At 34.2% G+C, this 20,307-nt stretch overlaps 4 protein-coding genes across 7 annotated transcripts; 3 read left to right on the top strand and 1 right to left on the bottom strand.

The window, feature by feature from the left end:
* Positions 1–737: 737 nt before the first annotated feature.
* LOC108193658 (choline/ethanolaminephosphotransferase 1) lies at positions 738–8,458 on the top strand. Its single transcript, XM_017360409.2, has 20 exons — positions 738–916; positions 1,086–1,265; positions 3,111–3,120; positions 3,217–3,267; positions 3,427–3,504; positions 3,735–3,810; positions 3,899–3,921; positions 4,250–4,350; positions 4,536–4,630; positions 4,750–4,818; positions 5,028–5,097; positions 5,264–5,327; positions 5,402–5,442; positions 5,846–5,930; positions 6,197–6,259; positions 6,945–7,003; positions 7,142–7,194; positions 7,646–7,718; positions 7,935–7,993; positions 8,107–8,458. The coding sequence occupies exons 2-19, from the start codon at positions 1,129–1,131 to the stop codon at positions 7,954–7,956; spliced, it is 1,170 nt and encodes a 389-aa protein (XP_017215898.1). The 5' UTR covers positions 738–916; positions 1,086–1,128; the 3' UTR covers positions 7,957–7,993; positions 8,107–8,458.
* Positions 8,459–8,831: 373 nt separating this feature from the next.
* Positions 8,832–12,010, bottom strand: LOC108194126 (uncharacterized). Of its 3 annotated transcripts, none has more exons than XM_017361025.2 (8): positions 11,543–12,010; positions 10,916–10,996; positions 10,751–10,810; positions 10,223–10,266; positions 9,658–9,700; positions 9,490–9,561; positions 9,308–9,409; positions 8,832–9,213 (listed from the first exon to the last, which is right to left on the bottom strand). In XM_017361025.2, the coding sequence occupies exons 1-8, from the start codon at positions 11,891–11,893 to the stop codon at positions 9,094–9,096; spliced, it is 873 nt and encodes a 290-aa protein (XP_017216514.1). In that variant the 5' UTR covers positions 11,894–12,010; the 3' UTR covers positions 8,832–9,093. The 3 variants fall into 3 exon arrangements, with proteins under 3 accessions (XP_017216514.1, XP_063937525.1, XP_063937526.1); XM_064081455.1 differs by having other exon boundaries at positions 9,308–9,366; XM_064081456.1 differs by lacking the exon at positions 11,543–12,010 and having other exon boundaries at positions 10,223–10,283; positions 10,916–10,981.
* A 3,125-nt stretch (positions 12,011–15,135) lies between these two features.
* On the top strand, positions 15,136–16,625 carry LOC108194515 (uncharacterized). Its single transcript, XM_017361476.2, has 2 exons — positions 15,136–15,480; positions 15,601–16,625. The coding sequence occupies exons 1-2, from the start codon at positions 15,164–15,166 to the stop codon at positions 16,481–16,483; spliced, it is 1,200 nt and encodes a 399-aa protein (XP_017216965.1). The 5' UTR covers positions 15,136–15,163; the 3' UTR covers positions 16,484–16,625.
* Positions 16,626–17,791: 1,166 nt separating this feature from the next.
* LOC108195491 (uncharacterized) lies at positions 17,792–19,374 on the top strand. 2 transcript variants are annotated; one of them, XM_017362454.2, is made up of 2 exons: positions 17,792–18,106; positions 18,238–19,374. In XM_017362454.2, exons 1-2 carry the CDS (start codon positions 17,829–17,831, stop codon positions 19,118–19,120), a joined length of 1,161 nt encoding a protein of 386 aa, XP_017217943.1. In that variant the 5' UTR covers positions 17,792–17,828; the 3' UTR covers positions 19,121–19,374. The 2 variants fall into 2 exon arrangements, with proteins under 2 accessions (XP_017217943.1, XP_017217942.1); XM_017362453.2 differs by having other exon boundaries at positions 17,792–18,151; positions 18,238–19,370.
* Positions 19,375–20,307: the final 933 nt, after the last annotated feature.

Genomic DNA, 20,307 nt, shown 5'->3' with positions numbered 1-20,307 from the left:
GTTTTCTGCCTGAGACATTGATTGGTGATGCCTGCAAAGAGAAGAATGCAAGGGATGTTCCCCCGATTTTACCTCCGGTGTGAGAATAAGTTAGTTGATCTTTGTGATTAAAGAGAGTACTACAAGTATTATTGAGTGCGTGTGAATATTGAATGAATTAAAACCAAACATATTCCAACTATTATATTCAAAGGGTTCCCCTTTCTTTCGGTCGTGGCCGAAAAGATCGGAAATGGGGTTTTTTTTTTCATTAATGAAATCCGAATGTATTCAATTCGGATTTTAAAAAATGTAACAGAATCTTGGGGTATTCAATTGAGATTTTAAATTATGTTACAAAATATGGTGGTGTTCAATCATGATTTTAAATCATGCTTTAAAATTTAATGATACTCAATTGGGATTGTTTACAATCCATTAATATCTAATGGTATTAAAATCATGATAGATTTTTTCAGATTCATATAATGATGGATTTTGTGAGATTATTTAGTATATCTTAAGTTTTTTCCGAAATCTCATCAAAATTAAAGAGATTTTTAAATATTGTACTTAAATCCTAAAAAATCTAAATCAACTATGTGACATTTTATCAAGAATTGACACAAAATCAAAATGAGATACAATCCATTAAAATCGTAAACTTTGCTCAAAATAAAAAATAAAAATCGCAAACTAAAAATAATCTATTAAAAATGTCGCTTAAAGCAAAACCTCTGTACCAAGTTCCGTTTTAATATGCCATTGAAGGTTAAATTTATCTCGCAACCATGCCGGCCATTTCTCTTTCAGTTTTCACTGATCAGTTCCACAGTTTCACACTCCATTATTTACAAGGCAGGCCGGAGATTTAATATAATTAAAACCCCACATAAACATCCAACACTTTGATCCAACCCCATATCTGCATTCCCAGGTATATCCTCACCCACTATTTCTCCGTAGATTCACAGATCTGTCTATTATTTTATTCAATGTCAGTTCTAATATCATTTTGCATAACGTTGTTTTGATGTTATAATGTTATCCCATGTGTAAACCTAGTTGGAATTAATGATAAACTTGATAATATTGATTATGGGCAGGTTTTGTAGTGGAAGAGTGACTGATATAAGCAAGAAGTAAGAAATGGGTTATATAGGAGCTCATGGTGTTGCTTCATTGCATAGATATAAGTACAGTGGGGTGGATCACTCGTATCTCGCCAAGTATGTCTTGCAGCCCTTTTGGAGGAACTGTGTTAACATTTTCCCTCTTTGGATGCCGTAAGTGCACTACATTCGATTCCACTGTTCTTTATTGTTAATGATTCGAGTTTGATCAATTGTTTCGTTTCTTACATTTTTGATCCTTTTGTTTTAAAATTTTATTTAGGGTCATCTAATTTTGAATTGAGGGTCACCCAACTTCTAAAAATATAAAAATAACATCTCATTATTATAAATATAAATATAGCTATAATCAGTGTTGTAAAAAGCGGGAATCGGACTTAGTCGGTGAAGGGACCGTCCAGCGATTAATCGGATAATCGGGGATTAATCGGAATGATTAATCGGACCATTAATCGGAATCAATTTAATTTATTTTTTAATTAAATATATATATAATAGAATTTCACTCTTATATTTTTAATCAAAATATCAATGAATTACCACAAGTCCACAAGTTACAAGTCCACAAGTTACAGAACAAACTATTTATATCATTTATATAATTAGATATAATAATCTATTAGATCATAATATACTTGTAATAAGTTTAAAATGCAGAATTACGTTGTAAAGCTTTTGTATACAATCGCTGATTCAATTAAACATTACCAAAGTGCAAAAAGATGCGATTAAATTAAAGACAAAGTCGTTACTTTCTGAGATTCAGTGCTTGAACTTGGTTGATTATGTGGAATGAGATGATCAGAACTTTAGGACTACTACTCAAACACAACTACAGCTGCTTTTTGATCTCCGTTTGTTTGCTTTTTCAAAATATTAATTAAGTTTATAATTTTTTTCTTATCTTTTGATTTTTAACATTTATCTTTTAAATTTTTAAAAATTTCAAATTTGACCGCTTTTTGACCGATTTTTGCCGATTCACCGCTTTTTGACCGATTAATCCCGCTTTTTACCGATTTTTCAGAAAAACGCTTTTTTACCCGATTAACGCTTAATCGAGACGGTGGCCGACCGAACAGCGATTAATCGGCGATTAATCCCGATTAATCGCCGACTTTTAGAACACTGGCTATAATTAGTTCGAATATAAGATAATTTCCAAATATACGTCCATCTGATCAAATTAATCAAATAATTTCTTAGTTTTATGTATTCTTATATAATAACAGATGTGCCTAATTTACATTCCAAGTTATATATCTTATTTGTGTCAGTCTGACGGCTCAAACTCCTTTGACTGGTGTCCCAAGGGATAAGCATTCGCTTTCCCTCTGCTTACGTTGTCTTTATTAGCATCACAAAATCATGCAGCAACTAAATGAAAAATATAAACAATAAAGAGTGTACAGAGTGTCTAAATCTGTATTGATATACTGCTCACATACCTTGACAGGGACATGGACACTATAAGAAATTAGTGTGTTCTCATTGTAGTTAATCTTCAGTCTTTACAAATTTAAACTTGGAGTTGTATTGAATTTTATTATTCGTGAACTGTCTTAGGATTTCTCTGTGAACTGATATTTTCTAAAATTGTAAACAACCTGCTATGCAAAACATCCACTTCAACTATGAGTTAACCAACAAGACTTAACTACAATGTATATCTTTAATTTTGTTTTAAAAGGTTTATAGCATTATTTGGCAGTGAAAATTGTTCTACGATTTTCAAGTATTTTACTGAAAAAAAATATAGTAGTTGAACACATTCTTTTTACTATAAATAAGAATCAAAAAACGTTATAACATTACCATTCCTTTGAGCTAAAGATATCTCCTTCCTTCAATTATACATGTTCTACTTATTGTTGTCTGGCTTTGGTGCTTATCTATTTCATATGACAAATTGTGTAGTTTTCTTTTCTTTTCTATTTATTCCAAGTAACTAACTACTTTGTTCTTGTTTGTTTCCTATGGAATGGGTTGCTTTTCCAGACCCAATATGGTATGCATCTTTACAATTATGTTAGCTTTCTGTGATTTGCAAGCTTAAGGACGTCTTTCTTCTTGTTTACTTAACCACACATTTTATATCTGTCAGATTACTCTAATGGGATTTGTGTTCTTGGGCATATCTGCTTCCTTAGGCTATGTGAGTGGAAGCCTATATCTGCATATTATTGCTTCCTTATCACAATTTTCATTTTCTTTGGTTCTCATTATTCACTCTCTACTGTAGCTTTTGATGATCTGTAATCTGCTAACATCCCTGTTAAATGTACTTACCTTGTATCATATTTATTGTTTCCAGATATATTCACCTCGCTTAGATTCGCCTCCACCCAGATGGGTTCATGTTGCTCATGGACTTCTACTTTTCCTTTACCAGGTTTGTTAAACACTTTTACATTTAAGCACATGTACAGTTGTTGTTTCCATTTTATGTCTAGTCAGTAGTCTTTACAAAGTTGAGGGCTGAAGTCTATGTATTTTGCATTTGCTAACTGTCCACTTGTACATATTTAGTATTGATGCCATTCGGGTTAGTATTATAATGGTACAGTAAGATAGGAAATGTATTTCATCTTTTCATGATTTAACCTGGGAAATTACTTTTAGACTTTTGATGCTGTGGATGGTAAGCAAGCAAGACGAACTAATTCCTCGAGTCCACTGGGAGAGCTTTTTGATCATGGTAATAATGTCTTTTTGTGCTGCTTTGCCTACAATTTTTTTTTCCTGGCTTGCTTTTCACCTTGTACTAATTTTTAAAAATATTGCAGGATGCGATGCACTTGCATGTGCGGTAAGTACATATCTGATATAATTCCTCTATTCCTTGTACAGTTTTTTTTGTGTAATTGACTTTTTGTCACCTATTTTTCATATATTATAAACAGAGATTGAGGAATAATAACTACAAGAAATTATATTTCATCTTAAGACTTACAGGGTTCTTAAATATCAAGATATTATGAATATAATTGTATATTCACATTTCAATTCTACTTAGTTTGACCTGAAATTGTCTAAAGGGCATTTTACAAGGAAAAAAGTATGGTTACCATTTTCAATCGTTTAGGCAACTAGCGTTTGTTAGAGCAAACGCTTCATGTTTTGCAAACAACTTTCAGTTAGAAGCATTAGCGTTTGGAAGCACATCCATGTGTGGGAAATATACTTTCTGGTTTTGGGTGATATCAGCTGTTCCATTTTATGGTGCCACATGGGAACAGTAAGTGTTCAACTTATTACTACTTAGAAAAGTATGTTACTGTTCTGTTGGTGGGTTTTAATGTCTTAGTATTGTAGTATATTTAAGTACATTATCATCATATATGTTTGTTTGATGCAAGAGGGTATTATAATTGCACAAGCATTAAATAGTTTTGGCTTACTTGATATTCTTCTGTTCTGCAGCTATTTCACCAATACACTAATCCTCCCTGCAGTTAATGGACCTACAGAGGGTCTCATGCTGATATATGTGGGGCATTGCTTTACAGCTATAGTTGGTATGCTCACTTGATCAGATTTCTAGTATGTTCAGATTCATATAGACATACAAGAAGTTAAATGAACTCCAGTACACCCTTGCATCATTTCAATGTATCGTCTGTTGTATTTCTTTTAGGAGCTGAATGGTGGGACCAGCAGTTTGGAAAATCTCTGCCATTCTTGAATTGGATCCCAATTCTAAGTGGTAAGGCATCAGATTCTTTCTTTAGTAATCTGTACTGTGCAATATAGCAACTCTCTTTTTCTCTGTACATTATACTTAAACATCTTTGCAGTAGCAACTGATTAGTATATGTGTGTTACTATCACTGCCGATTTCAATCAGTAGTCACCGCTAAAGAATTGTATTATTAGTGTTATATATGCTCTTGATCGTATGACTTCTTGTACCAGAGGTTCCTACATATGGAGCTGTACTGTATCTGATGATTGCTTTTGCGGTTATTCCAACAGTAACATTCAAGTAAGTGATTCTGTCACATTATTTAAAGAGATAATTACCACAGACATAATGAGATTAGATGTCAGTAATGAATAATAGCAAAATCTTTAATGTCTATTTGTAGACTTACAAAACTGTTTGTTCATGAGATTCATGTGTCTCTTACATGGTATTACGCTCTGTGCAGTGTGCACAATGTTTATAAAGTTGTCCAGGCAAGAAAAGGAAGCATGCTTCTGGCTTTAGCAATGGTATGTTTATTTTATAGAGAGCATTATTTGTCATGCGGCTCATATTTATATGAATCTGATCTTTCTGTTACCAGCTTTACCCATTTGTGGTGCTTATGGCAGGGATTTTGATCTGGTAAGACACTCTTTGCTGGTTCCCTATTGCCCGAAGTTACTGGGATATTTTCTTTATTAATGTACTAGCCATCTACATGTGATGTGTGTGACTCATACACATTAGATGCAGCAGATGCTTAGCAGTTAGCACTGAGGTTTGCGAGTCTCGTTTAACTCATATCTAAATAGTAGAGTACTGAGATAAGTAATCATGAGTTACCAGAGTTGTTTTCAAATCAGAAAATATACATGTACAATAAGTTAGTTGGGTGCTTATCTATGTATGATTCAGCAATGCATTTGTGAGATTTACAAACCTGTAAAGGCGACTTCCCTTGCTATAATGTGATATATGTATTATTTATATAATCTGGTATAGATGTATGCATATTTGGATTTGATAAGGATCATCTTTTGTGCAGGGATTATTTGTCACCATTTAATATAATGGTCAACTATCCACATATGGTTGTGATGGGAACTGGACTTGCTTTTGGATTTCTTGTGGTAAGATATATATGCTTCTAAAAGTATCGCATATTCCTTAAGAGTTCAGCTTTGTGCCCCTCAGATGCACAAGTACAGTGCAAACTAGAACAAAATCAACTTGTGAACGTGTTATTTAGATCTTTTTTTGTTAGGTCTACACTGATTACACGCCATTCACTTTCTTCTGATCTGTATTTACTGTGTCCACAAGATTTCTTTGTGTGGAATTTTCATTTATTATGGTTCAAGATTACTCATGTGGCATCATGTCACTATTTTGGCAGGGGAGAATGATTCTGGCACACTTATGTGACGAACCAAAGGGATTGAAAACTAATATGTGCATGGTATGTTCTTCTTTCTAACCAGGGATGTCTAACAAATGATTATTCATAATCATGTCTAAATCTTGATTTCGATGGAAATGTGTTTAGGTCGGCTGCATGTTAGTTAGATATAGAAGTTGTATGGAATGTTGATTGTCTGAAAGGCATTAAAATTTGGCCAAATTTATTCTTCTTGTTGGCTTAAATTCGACAGTTTATTCAATTAAAGTCCTTATTACTTTATATCTGTAACTAATAATGTGGCCCCCAGGTTTATTTGGTTTTAGTGTCGTCTGCACTTATATATCAAAACCATCTCTTAAACCTCTACCGTCTCACATAAAATTTAATTAATTTTTTATTGCAGCAACTCTGCATATCAACTCCATCTCTTGAACAGTTTGTCGTGTCTAATTTATGCGTTACACATTATAGGAGTAAACTGTTGCTTAGTATAAACTGTTGCTTATGGGGAATGCAAATTTCTTCGAAGAAATGTTACATTATGTTGGGATCATGTGTTATCTTGTTATGATTGGTGTAATTGGGTTACACTCTCAAAGATGTTAGTTCATCATATTAGGTTGAGATCATTTTCTTTTTCATACTATTAATACCCTATCATTTTATGTAACAATTTTTTGAATTCCATAGCCATTATTTCAGAAATAACCGAGTATATATGTTTTTTTGGTAAAATGTGCAGTCACTGTTATATCTCCCCTTTGCTATTGCAAATACACTCACTGCCAGACTGAACGATGGGTATGCTAACATGACATATTTTTAAGTTCTAATGCAACCTCAACTCAAATAAGAAAGTTTCAATTTACTTGTCATTCAGAAGATATTAAAGTTCCACACGTTAATAAAGACCAAGTGAATTGTCTATTTTTGTTGCAGAATTCCTTTGGTTGAAGAAAATTGGGTTCTCCTTGGTTACTGTGTATACACTGGTATGAATAATTTTCCTTGCTCGATTTACTTCCCCGTTTCTGGTGATTTTCACCATATAAATATTATTTAAAATACGGGTGCTTGAACTTAACCTGGTGCATATGTGAGATTATACTTTTGCTGCTTTGGAGAAAAAGGAATATTTAGGCTTCTACTCCCTCTGTTTTCAAATAAATGATGTTTGACTTTTGGCACACATTTCTAAGTGCATTGACCTCTTAGCTAGAATTATTATTTTTCAAATTTTCTTTTTGTGAATTAAAGTATAAGTTTAATATTTTCACCATATAATATTATTTAAAATACAGATGCTTGAACCTAACCTGTTGCATATGTGAGATTATGTTTTTGCTGCTTTGGAGAAGAAGGAATATTTATGCTTCTTTTTATCCTGTTAAAATTTCATATGTCATGGGCTTGAGAAATAACTTAGGTTGAATCTGAATGTAGGTGCACTCTATCTGCATTTTGCAACATCAGTTATTCATGAAATTACAACTGCCCTGGGAATCTACTGCTTCAGGTAAGCAATGTGGTGTTTAAGATATCAATAAATGTTGCTACAGGGTGATTATTGCATAATTTGCAGACAGACTTGTATTTTGCCCGTAGAATCTTAGTGCTGAACCTTTTTGTTAACTTGATAGTGCTTTGCATCTTATTTCATCACATTACGATTCTTTACTGAACCACCCTATTTAGTATCAAAAATCTGAATATCTTACTATTTGATACACAGGATAACAAGGAAAGAGGCTTGAGCCTGCATTCATTCAATACTTTATAAACCTCAGTCAGGTAATAGTGCTTTATACTTGAGAAGTATCTATGGCAACTTGTCACAACTTCGCAGTTACCTTTTATTCCTCCAGCAAGAGATCATGCATCTTCGCTTGCTATTATAACTATAGGTGCGGCTTGGATTCTATGTGCATCAAGGAAGCCAACTGGAAATGTAAAGTTGGTCGATTGTGAGACTAGTGTGAATTGTTACAGGATGCGCTATAGCATTCAGCAACCTTAAGAGTTTGTTATTCATCAAATTTATTCGTCCTTAGTATATACATTCTCAGTATATACATGGGATTTACATTTATAGTACGACACCTCTTGTCAGTAATTGTTCAGGCAGTTTTGGGGTGCGGAGATTATAGTGGTGAAGATAAATATAGTGGCAAATGCAACTGGTAGCTTTTGTAATCTCTTCCGGTGAAACCGGAAATAGTTATAATCTTATATCAAAGTTATAGGCAATTTTTATCACTCACTACCTTCGACATAGTTTTCTCAAAGCAGAAGAATCTTATTCAAGAGCACTGACTAATTTCTAAAGCAGCATAGGTTGTCACTGCAGCATGTGTTTTTCAATGAATTCATGTGTTTATATTAAATTTTGACTTTTTTAATAGTTAAATTGACAGAGAAATTATAAATTGTTCTTTCATTATTAAAATTAGGTGATTTCAGATATATTATGGCTAGTCTAAATTTTTTTTAATACTTCTAGAGCTGTGCATATAGATACATCAGAAAAGGGCAAGGGGCAAAGGGATGGCTGGGGATGAAAAACGTGTTTTTTTTTCAAAAGTACAACTTTGCAGCTAAATACGTTTAGTATTAATAATATGCAACCAAATACAAATAAAACTCTTCTTTAAGACTGTTTGAAACAAAAGGTTGTACTCGGTTGCATTTGATTGCACCATGATTCTATTCTGACTTTTTTGTCGGATAACTTCATCGAGATCAATGATTTGATAAAATCTGTAAAACAAAAGTAGTGTTTTAACATTCCAAAATTTTTCACAGAGCACTCCTTTTCTTGATACCTTAATTCATGCTCCGCAGACAATTCGATCATTTATACTTCCCAAGTAATTTGAGTAAATCAGTCTACATTATATTGCCTTGTCCAACCAACCTGGCAACCTCAGTGATTCTTTCATTCCAAGACGTGTAAAGAATACCGAATAAAGAAGATGCAGCAAGAACACAAAGAAACCACAGTTCATCAAAAGCTGTTCAAAAGGGAAAAGACAGAATCCATTATTACCTAAAATTTAGAGACTGTGGTGAAGAGAAAGATAGAGGTCATAATACAGGCGAACATACCAGAATCCCGAAGATGGCATATATAGTGTTCATCGATGGAATTGTGATAAATCCCAATGCTGTAAGGATATATGTGAGACTAGCATGAATATTTATTGTGATCTACAAATTAGAGGAAAGGTCAATAAGTAAAATTCTGGTCTCTCCGGAAATAAATTAGGGACAAGAGGCTATCAAGTTACCAGAGAGAGAATATTTTCTCTAATTAAGAATGAGTACATCACAACATAACATGTGGCACCCAAAGCCCGAGCCTGCAATTAAATTGACAGTTTATTAAGAATTATTTTATGACTAAGAATGTTAACAGCTTCAAATGCATTACTAATGGCGTAGGGCAGAAACACTACAACTGCAGTCAGACAGACAGAAATGCCCCAACTTGCCCTTAACCTGTTAATTAAAAATTTGGATGCATATCAGCTTGATAAATAATTAGCAACTGGAACTCATACTGTACGAGGCAATGTAAAAAAAGCATGGTCTAAACGGATCTCATAGTATACAAGGATATACAAGGAGAAAATGTAAAGAAAAACATGTTCCAACTATACATTTATTTTATGATTAGATATAATTTTGCAACTTTCGAAGATTTACCTAGCGTTTTTTTAAAGGAACAAGAATTTCAAATGGAGAGTGTTTGTTAAGTTAAATCCAATATAAAAAAGGGAATCTACTCCTTCATTCTAATGTAGCTAGTGGTTTAATCTTGCGATTGTAACTAGCAACTTTTTACATTATTCTAATGTAGCTAGTTATTTAAACTGCACACACATCAAGTTGACTTTTACTTTCATAAATCAATCCAAACTATGTAGAAAGGGTATGAATAATAATCATGCCACAACATTCACAAAATCTTAATCAACCAATATGTTCAAGTACAAGTTCAGTTATGCTGTCTGTGCATACCTCCACAAAGAACCCATAGTAAGACCTAGCAACCCGTACATCAACTGCAAGAGCATGCAAACTGTAAAGTCACTTAGATGATAGATCATAAAATCCGAGAGCAGTTCTAGCATATTCTATACAGATTACTAACAAAACAAATAAGAAGATCAAACTTAGAGCCTAGAGGATCCATCTCATTAAATTTAAAAATTCTGTACACCGAGGGAATCAAAGAAAGTCAGTGCTCACCAATTAGAGTGATCAACAATTTACTGAGAAACAAGAGCAGAACAACAGAGCTTTTAGATAGCAAAGAAGCTGACTGATCAGGGGATCAAGTATGAGGGTTTGAGCTTGATTAGAAACAGTTTAGTTCATTCTAATGAGGTCATTCTTAATTATAATGAATCATCGATTATGAGACAAATTTCATCTAAACGGCTGTTGCCTTTAATAACATCTGATTATCTCAAAATCCCTTAATATATCTCTTCTTCATTTTAGCAACACCCGTTCTGCATTATTGATGAGGAAAGAAATGCTTACCAGATAAGTTAAAGCTTTTAATGGACCAGCTAAAACAAATAACAGTATAGCAGTTGCCACCTGCATATTTGTGAAGATAATATGATGTTACATAAACATAAATATACAGTAAATATTCCACCAATAATTAATCTCCTGGAAAGAAAAAAACCAGTATCTACAAACCATAGTTTTTCTTCCAGCAGCTAAACCCCATCTTATAGAGGAGAATACTATTGGCAATGCGAAGAAACATCCAAAATAATTCTGTCATATATACAATTTTCAAGTATATCAGCATAACTGCAATATTAAATCTTCATAAACTAAATATAAAAATATTCATCACACAACAGCACATGGTCTAACAATTGGCCTATTCTATGATAATAAGACCATTAAGCGTCTTACTAGAAAAAAGGGAGGAAATCTGGCCTTGGTTATAAAACTACACATTAAATTTTTTTAACCAAAATTATTATTAATATGCATCCTATTAAGCTCCAATTAATCCCCGATCACCTTATCAATGCTAAAAGGTGACTTGAACTACAACTTATTTCACCTAGCAATTCCTACAAACGCTGATTACAGTTCTAAAAATCGATGGTCACATTACCAATCGCCAAGTTTCCCCAATACCAATCACCAAAATGTATTATCTAATTTAACTTGCACTTACATAAACACACTAAAAGATTATATATCATACAAAATAAAATGTCAATTAGCTGAACTAACATCACACAAACATTCGACAAAATGCCGCAACGAAGAAAACCAATACAACTACTTCCATTTCATTTCAACTACCTCAATTGCAAGAGAACTACTCAGAATATAACTCAATCCCCCAAGTGCAGCAAACATAGAACACTCCACTAATCTCAGAGTGCTTTTGTACACCTCTCCGTCTTCCGACAAGTCATCGGTGTAGATCACCCCCTGTTGCTCATTGTTTCGAAACCAGGCTTGCTTGGCATTGAAAACCCTGAAATTTCTTGGCTTGTAGTGGGGTGCAGAGGTGGAAAGATGGGTTCTTGGTGACAAAAAAGTGGGCGTTTTAGAGAGAGAAACAAAGGGTTTTTGTAGGGAGAGAGAGGGGGCAAGAGGATGTGGGTGGGGGTGAAGGCCATGAATCTCGGTCCTTGACGAGAGATTCATGGAAAGTTAGAAGTTTGTGTACATGTGTTCTTCACCAGAGAGACTTGCACATAAAAACTTAATTTCATGGATATTGTATTTGTATTTACTAGTGTACTCCCCGCCCTCTCATTTTCCGGTGCTTGAGCTTAAAAAGATGTATGAACTATGGTTTGAGAATTTATTTTTTTAATTTTTTTATAAAAATAAAATATTATATCTGTATTTAGAGATTTTTCTAAAATAATCTATAAAATTATGTTTTTTAAAAGTCTTACGATCCGTGCTAAATCCTTCGTAGTCAATGTAAAGAGACCAGAGGAACCAAAGGATTATCTCTTATGATAATTTTTAATAATTATTAGATATTCCAATATATTAATCGAAATAAAATATACTCATTTAAATATACTTTAAAATAATATATACTCATTGAGATATACTTTAATCATACATAATAGTCACCAATTTTATTCAAAATACTAAATAGTGAACAAGATTTAATCAAAAATATTTCATATATAACATTTGGAATATTATATTGAGATTTTTTGTTCGAACTCAGTAATAATTGTAAACAATCGTACATATACTTTTTATGTTCTTAAATATCTATTAAATGAATTTTTAATTAATATATTTAACTACATGAAAATTGTGCGCTTGTTTGTTTTTAAGAAACAGAAGCTGATTCTCACTTCTGTTTTTTTACTCGTTTGTGTAAACAAATAAGCCTTGACATAGTTCTAGAAACCTGTGTAAGTAATCACTTCTTTATCGCCTTGATTATCCTGATCATTACCCCCAACAACTTCATCTTCAAAGCCTCAACATTCACCAATCTCATCAGCTTTCGAAGTTCTGAAGAACTTATTATCTTAGTTCTGCTACGGTCATCATTGCCTTTCACTTTATTCTCAGGAAAAGTGGAAAATAATGAGGTTGAAATGAAACTAGCAGTAAGAATAGTAGGATTAATGCTAAATCATATTCTTTATGATAATAATCATCAATAATAACAGAGCGATCTTTCTCAGCCAGGAACTTCGTTAAGAATAATCTTCGGAACAAAATGCATGATGAATCTCACTGATTATCTTGAAAAAAAAAAAAAATTGCTCGTACGATCACTGTAGATTCGATTATAGATGATTTTCGTGAATCGAAAGAGTTAAGATCTCTATTTTGATAAAGTAATAATGATAATATAATTATATACACTTCTTGTAAAATAATATTTGGCCCCGAAAGAGTTAAGATCTCTATTGTGATCTGTCAATTCTATATGATTCTATGAATAGACCATTTGTTACAAACAACGTCGTAAGAAAACATATAGAATTGACCCCAATCATTAGAGGTAATGAGAAATTTACCATTGACAAAAGCTGAGCAAAGCAATTTACAACTAAAGAATATTAACATATAGAATGACCCAATCATCAGAGGTGTGGATCCGCCACTGTATACAACTACTGATTCTATGAATAGACCATTTGTTACAAACAACGTCGTAAGAAAACATATAGAATTGACCCCAATCATCAGAGGTAATGAGAAATTTACCATTGACAAAAGCTGAGCAAAACAATTTACAACTAAAGAATATTCTAGAAGGTCCCTCTAGTTGCTTCCAAATCAACCAGTTATCAAGATGAATTGTCTCAAATACAACCATTCCCCGAGGAGCATTAATGTCTACGGAGAGCACAAAGATTTGTCCATTGGCGACAAAAGTAATCGGATTCTTGCACTTTTCCGATATCATGGGGGCAACAAAATCCTCCGGCATCAAAGTACTTGTGTGACGATCAAAAATACTGACGAAATTAGAATAGAAAACAAGATCATCTTCGACATATCCTGCCAGGGGATCAGTTAAATAGAAATCCTCAACTTTCAAATATATTTTCTTTTTCTGTTTTGAAAATTCTAATATATATTTTCTTTAATTTCTCATACAATACAGATTTTTATTGTTCTACAACAGGTCGTTCTGACCATCCTTGATCGTGTTAATGTGTTCTGTCGAATCTTTTATACCCCGATTTTTTAAGATGTTTTGTTTATTTTTAGTTTTATTTTATTTATCTTGTATAACGTTTTTTCTGAAAACGCTATGTAAGAATCTTTCTTGTATAGCACATGCAAAAAAGTGCTACGCAAGTAGTGTCTCCTAAGCTCAAAGATGTAGTAGTGCTTGTTGGTTGTAATGGTATCATTTCTCTCATGGGTACAAATTTAAACTAAGTTTGTTTAATGGGTGATGCGCGCTGTCCTCTGGACTCCATTAATCAGGTAGTTCAAGAAAGTTACTGCTTCTCCAACTGGAAACTCATTTAGGCATAAAATAGAATTAGAATTTGGTTACGACTCTATGGCGAATGACTACAAGGTTCTTAGATTTTTGGGCTAAAAATATATATAAGATTTTGGTAACATTCTCCAAATGACAAATGCTGGTTGCTGGAGAGAATTTTTAGAGCCTATTTTGAAAAATTTGGAATGGTATCCTGCTACTAATTAATTTTATAAATAGTGTACTGTATTTCTTTAGTGATAACAAATTAGCATCGTTTGATTTCCATGAAGTGGTTGCTGCCATTACCCTCTTACCTCACTTGACATAATCCCTTTTATCCTCTGTCGAATTGTTCCCCTTTCATCCTCCTTGTTTATGATGCAAGTCGATTGCTTTGGCCCCCCAAGCCAATCTGTAGAACTATGAATCAAGTCCCAAAAAGTTCAAATGATTCTGCATATCACCTCCTATCAAGTATTTTCTGGCATTTTACCCTTTAGAGAATGAAATTAAGGTCAACATAATATTTTTTACTGCTTCAACCAGCCATTTTTATAGAAATAAACGGGCTTTGCAAGTTCTAGAGAACGCAAGTAATTTTATTCCTGATTCCAGACTGTAATTGATTTCCTATAATCTTCACCTTGTTTTGCTCTTATTATAACTTGTTGGAGTTGTGATAAAAACAAGCAATTAGTATTTGATGTTATTCTGATGCCTCTATGCCAATCCAATTTTATTATATAACTCCTATATCTCAATGAAATGAAAGTCTGAAGTTAAAATAATCCTCAAGGAGAGAACTTGTCATGACACAGCAGTATAATCTTCAAATAGTTACAAAACTTATTTAAATCAAATGTGAAGTTTGCAAGCAATGTTAAGTAATCATGATCTGGTCAAACTGTATAGAGTAATCTGTAATAGATGGTAACCAAATATAATGTCAACATATGTTTTTCATATATTGATCTTGTACAAGCTAAACCATGTATGTGACCAGGCTCCTCTCTCACTGTAAAAAGAATCCTGATTCTCTTTCGATACCACCAGAAGGTCCCAATTCCGGGTACTTAGTAATCCAAGATGAAGAGGCTGAGACATCCTGTTGGTTTGGATCATCCAAGAACAGCTACCTTAAAAGCCTGCCTTTCCCTTATAACAATATGTTAACTGATTACTCGTATACTCATGACAGTGTTGTAAAGCTACACGATGTTGTTCTAATACCTGTTATAAGTCAGCCACTATCTTGTAGCAGGTACTATGCAATTCTGGCAGGTGGATGCTCAGGAAGACGTAAAGGGTATAATGAACTTTTTATGCTCAAGATAGACTTGTTTGTACCTTGTATGCTGAAGTTTTAGAGTCTTGATTATGTCTGAAATTTAATGCTCGGGATTTTTGTATATTGTTAACTTTTCAGGGAAGGATTTACGTGTTTGAAGGATGAACAAGTTATGTGTCTCCACTGCAAAACCAGGAAACCCGGTAGTATAATTGGAGATTTGACAACAAAACCAGTAGACCCACGAGACATCTATCAACAATTTAAGATAGTTCTTACTGAAACTCAAGAGGGTGCCAAGAGTTACTTTTATGCCAAATCAGTTGCACATGATGGGCGTCCTCCAGCTTTTTTGAGTACGGAGTGTTGGAAGATTCGTACGGTAAGGTCTAGAAAGTACAAGTTAGCTGAGGCTTTGGGTCTCAACTCAGCCCTCCGTGAATGCAACATGGACATAAACATTCAAATATCTGATAAGAGTTCCGAGGCTGTCAGGGTAGGGAAGTGGTACTGCCCATTCATGTTCATCAAGGACCGGACACTGGTTTTTCAGATAAAAAAGTCAATGTATTATGAGATGACCCTTGAGCAACGATGGGAGCAGATATATGAATGCAAAAATAATCACATTAACAGCAATGCTATCAGGATCAATGCACCTGTTCAGACAGAAGTTGTTTTAGTTGAGGGCGGGGTAGCTGTTTGGGATGAGAAGAATGTCGTTGACAAGGCTATATGGTTTAAGGGCATTCAGACAAAAGGAAGAGAAGTCAGTGTTGGATTGAGTTTAGAGATTGTTGAAAGGATGCAATGGGAGCAAGAGAGAGTTGGATATGTTGGTGGAGGAAAACGATTAGTGACGTTTACTAGAGTGGAGAAGTTTGGAGGAGGTGCTGGAGGATGGAGGAAGTTTGGGTGCTATGTATTGGTGGAGAGATTCGTGTTGAAAAGAATGGACGGAAGCTTGGTCATGACCTATGATTTTAAGCACACTCATCAAGTAAGGTGCATATGGGAATGAGATTGTATTTCTTGCTGCAAAGAATCAGATATTGTGTGTGCTTCATAGAAGGCCTTTGTTTGTGCTTTTCTTACATATTTCTCACGAGTTCCCCTTGTAATTACTCTACTCATTTTCTGTGTAAGGACTTTGGTTTCTTTCATCATGTTCCTCAATAAGAGACTTCACATTGTCGTCTGTATATTTATGTTTTTAAACTTCGAGGCCGCATTGGAACTTTCACCCAAACTTCAAGGGCTAAAAGGTCATTAAGCCTATGCCATATTGTTTACAAAGTTTCTGTTATGTAAATCTTAGTTTTTTCAATGGAATACATCCATTTTGAAACCAAAAAGTTGCCTTGGGTTGTAGTAATAGGTAGAGTGACTTCTGAATATCGAGATCTCAAGGAGGACTTCTGTTCAATGATTCTGCATATTGTCTTGTATTTGTGCCCATGTATTACAGAATGAAATTAAGGTTATCATAATCTTTTTTAGTGCTTTAACTAGCCATTATTTAGAGAAGGAATATCAGATGCATCATTCTCTTAATGTTAATTTACTTTTGAAATGTGCTTTGCAAATAGAATGCCAGTAATTTTATTTCTGGTTTCAGACTGTAATCAATTACATATAATCTTAAATCTGTTTTTGCCTTTGTAACAACTTGTTGGAGTTAATGTTAGTTTAAAAAACATCCCCTTTGAGCATCTCAATCCGCAGGTATATAATTTTGAACCTATTGACCGGCGCTTATCTAATTTTGATTTGCAGGATATGATGCATCGAGCAAAAGCTAAGTGTGGTAAGCTTATTTGTGCTGAGGCCAGTAGGTTAACTGTTTCTGTTTAACTCAAGTTGTTTTATTCTTTGAAGCCGCAACAGTTAGTTTGTTAAATATTGCACATTTTTTAAACTTGACGTGATCAGGATACCGAACCTGGAATTTATTTCAACGCTAAGTTACTCATTTACCAATTTGATCACAGACCCTCTTTATTCTAGACACCAAAACAGAATTACTGGAAAGGTACCTGTTTATATTCTGCACTGATCAATATAAATAAGCAAGTAGTGTTTGATGTTAATTGTTTAATTAGGTATCATCTCATAAAGACTACAAATGTCAACCCAATATATTACATTAAAATATTAATGATGCCATATCAGCAGGATAACCTTCAAGTAGTCGCAAATATGTTATTCGATTTAGCTAGTCGGTTGTAATCACGAACCAGTCAATAAAACTCAAGAATAAATTAGCAGAAATAACTTGTTGGAGATTCCTACTGAATATAAAAGCAGCACTTATTTTCCACATATATATAAATCATATGGTACTTTAGGAAAACTAAAGTCTAACAATGTATGTGGCCAGGCTCCTCTCACATTATACGAAAAATCCTGAATCTCTTTCGTTACTACCAGAAGGTCCAAACTCTGGTTACTTGGTGATCCAAGATGAAGAAGCTGAGACATCTAGTTGGTTTGGATCATCCAAGAACCACTACCTTAAAAGCTTGCCTTTTCCTTATAACAATATTCTGACCATTCGAACTTATGTTCAAAACATACAAGATTTATCAACCGTAGATAAAGTTGTCCTTATTCCTGTTATAAATCAACCATTGTCTTGTAACAGGTACTATGCAATTGATGCAGGCAATCATAGGGAAAATTATAAAGGGTACTTTTTTTACTTGTAACAGGTACTATGTTATGTTATTTCTGGAATCTGGTCTTTGAAATTTATTCATCTTGCTATCATTTCAGGAAAGGATTCACCTGTTTGAAGGATGAACAAGTAACGTGCCCCCACTGCAAAACCAGAACACCAAGCAAAACAATTTATGATTTGACAAGAAGACCAGTTGACCCGCTAGGCATCTATCAACAGTTTCATATATATCTTGGGGGAACCACAGAGGGTGGCAACGGTTCCTTTTATGCCAATTCAGTTGCACATGATGCGTTCCCTCCAGATTTCTTGAAGATGAAACGTTGGTGCATCAGGACGAGAAAGGCTAAAAACAGTAAGTTAGCTGAAGCTTTAGGTCTTGACTCAGACCTCCGTGCACGCATTGCAGACACAAGCATTCAAATTTCTTGTAAGAGTTCTGAGGCTGTCAAAGTGGGGATGTGGTACTGCCCTTTCATTTTCATTAAGGACCGAACATTGGCTTATCAGATGAAAAAATCAATGTATTATGAGATGACACTTGAGCAACGATGGGAGCAGATATTTGAATGCAAAAATAATTCTATTAACTGCAATGCTGTAATGATCACTGCACCTGTGCAGAAAGAAGTCGTATTAGTGGGAGGCAGTGTAGCTGTTTGGGATGCGAAGAATGTGGTCGACAAGACTATATGGTTTAAGGCCATTGAGACAAAAGGAGAAGAAGTAAGCGTTGGATTGAGTTTAGAGATATTTGAAAGGATGAATTGGGAGCAAGAGAGAGCTGGATATGTTGGTGAAGGAAGACGACTAGTGACGTTTAATAGAGTGGAGAAGTTTGGAGGAGGTTCTGAAGGATGGAGGAAGTTTGGGTGCTATGTATTGGTGGAGAGATTCGTGTTGAGAAGAATGGACGGAAGCTTGGTCATGACCTATGATTTTAAGCACACTCATCAGGTTAGGTGCATTTGGGAATGAGCTACAAAGAATCAAGTATTGCGTGTGCTTCTTAGAAGGCCTTTCTTTGTGTTTTATAGATATTTCTCATGAGTTTCCGTTGCAATTACACTGCTCGTTTTCTATTTAAGGACTGCAGTTTCTTTCCTCTTGTTCCTCAATAAGAGACCTTCACAGTTTCATCTGTATATTTATGTCATGCCAATTTGTTTACAAAATATATGTTATGTAAATTATGCAGTTTCATCTGGATATCTATGTGTGAGAAAACTATGTAAAATGCTTCTAAAGTGTCAGAAAACTATTTGAAACAACATTTGACAATTTTATTTTCTGTTGTTAATACTTAAATATTTACATGGATCAGTTTAAAAAGTAGTTCTGAATCTTCTCAGAAAGACCTGTTAATGTCAACATGCTGATTAAGTTGTAAAGGAAGTTGTGCCAAGTAATCATGAACTAGGCGAAAGCTCTCAGAAGATTCTGAGATAGCAATTTGTCAACGTGCAAGAGAATAATTAACTTGATTGAGATGTTAAAGCAATCTAAAATCATCCCAAATCTCCCCAAGTACCACCTGAAGGTCCAAATTTAGGTTACCTGGTAGAGTCGCTACCTTAAAAGCCTTCCTTTTCCTCGGGATAAGATTTTGACTACTCGAACTCCTACTCCAGGCCTAAATGTTGATTACTTCCGCGATACTATTTTTGTTACTATTCTCAATCAACCATTATGACATAGCAGGCACTGTGCAATTTAGCTAGGCATGGAATTTGGAATTTAGCTAGGCCCTCCGTGCTTGCGTTCCAGACATAAATATTTGAGTTAACAACTAGAGTTCTGAAGTTGTCAAGGTAGGGATGGGGCCTTTCATGTTTATCCGTGATGGAACCTTTGTGTATCAGATGACACTCGAGCAACGATGGGAGCAGATATTTGAGTTTAAAATTGGTCACAATAACAAAAATGCTGCAGTCGTCAGTATACCTGTTCAGACAGAAGTCGTATTGATTACTCAATCAGAGATTATAACTGATAAGATTGTGTCATCAGCGAAATTTCTCTGAGATGTGACATTCATATGGAAATTTTAGATTAGTCAGCCTGAGGGAATCTTCCAAGAAATCATCCAAAAATTATCAATATTGCATTTTTTATTTGTGGCTGCATTTTTTTTGTATTTATGCTATGGTGGCAGAATGGGAGCC

The sequence above is a fragment of the Daucus carota genome, chromosome 7 (genome assembly GCF_001625215.2).
Source record: "Daucus carota subsp. sativus chromosome 7, DH1 v3.0, whole genome shotgun sequence".
Classification (NCBI taxonomy): domain Eukaryota; kingdom Viridiplantae; phylum Streptophyta; class Magnoliopsida; order Apiales; family Apiaceae; genus Daucus; species Daucus carota.
This window is presented reverse-complemented; position numbering and strand designations above follow the sequence as displayed.

Coding starts and splice junctions, on each gene's coding strand:
- LOC108194126 (XM_017361025.2), bottom strand. CDS start 11,893: ATGAATCTCTCGTCAAGGACCGAGATTCATGGCCTTCACCCCCACCCA. Junction 10,997..11,542: donor GTAGTTCTCTTGCAATTGAG/GTAGTTGAAATG, acceptor TATATATGACAG/AATTATTTTGGATGTTTCTT. Junction 10,811..10,915: donor CTGCTGGAAGAAAAACTATG/GTTTGTAGATAC, acceptor ACAAATATGCAG/GTGGCAACTGCTATACTGTT.
- LOC108193658 (XM_017360409.2), top strand. CDS start 1,129: ATGGGTTATATAGGAGCTCATGGTGTTGCTTCATTGCATAGATATAAG. Junction 3,505..3,734: donor TTCTACTTTTCCTTTACCAG/GTTTGTTAAACA, acceptor AATTACTTTTAG/ACTTTTGATGCTGTGGATGG. Junction 7,004..7,141: donor ACTGCCAGACTGAACGATGG/GTATGCTAACAT, acceptor TTTTTGTTGCAG/AATTCCTTTGGTTGAAGAAA.
- LOC108195491 (XM_017362453.2), top strand. CDS start 17,829: ATGTATGTGGCCAGGCTCCTCTCACATTATACGAAAAATCCTGAATCT. Junction 18,152..18,237: donor CATAGGGAAAATTATAAAGG/GTACTTTTTTTA, acceptor CTATCATTTCAG/GAAAGGATTCACCTGTTTGA.
- LOC108194515 (XM_017361476.2), top strand. CDS start 15,164: ATGTATGTGACCAGGCTCCTCTCTCACTGTAAAAAGAATCCTGATTCT. Junction 15,481..15,600: donor TGCTCAGGAAGACGTAAAGG/GTATAATGAACT, acceptor TTAACTTTTCAG/GGAAGGATTTACGTGTTTGA.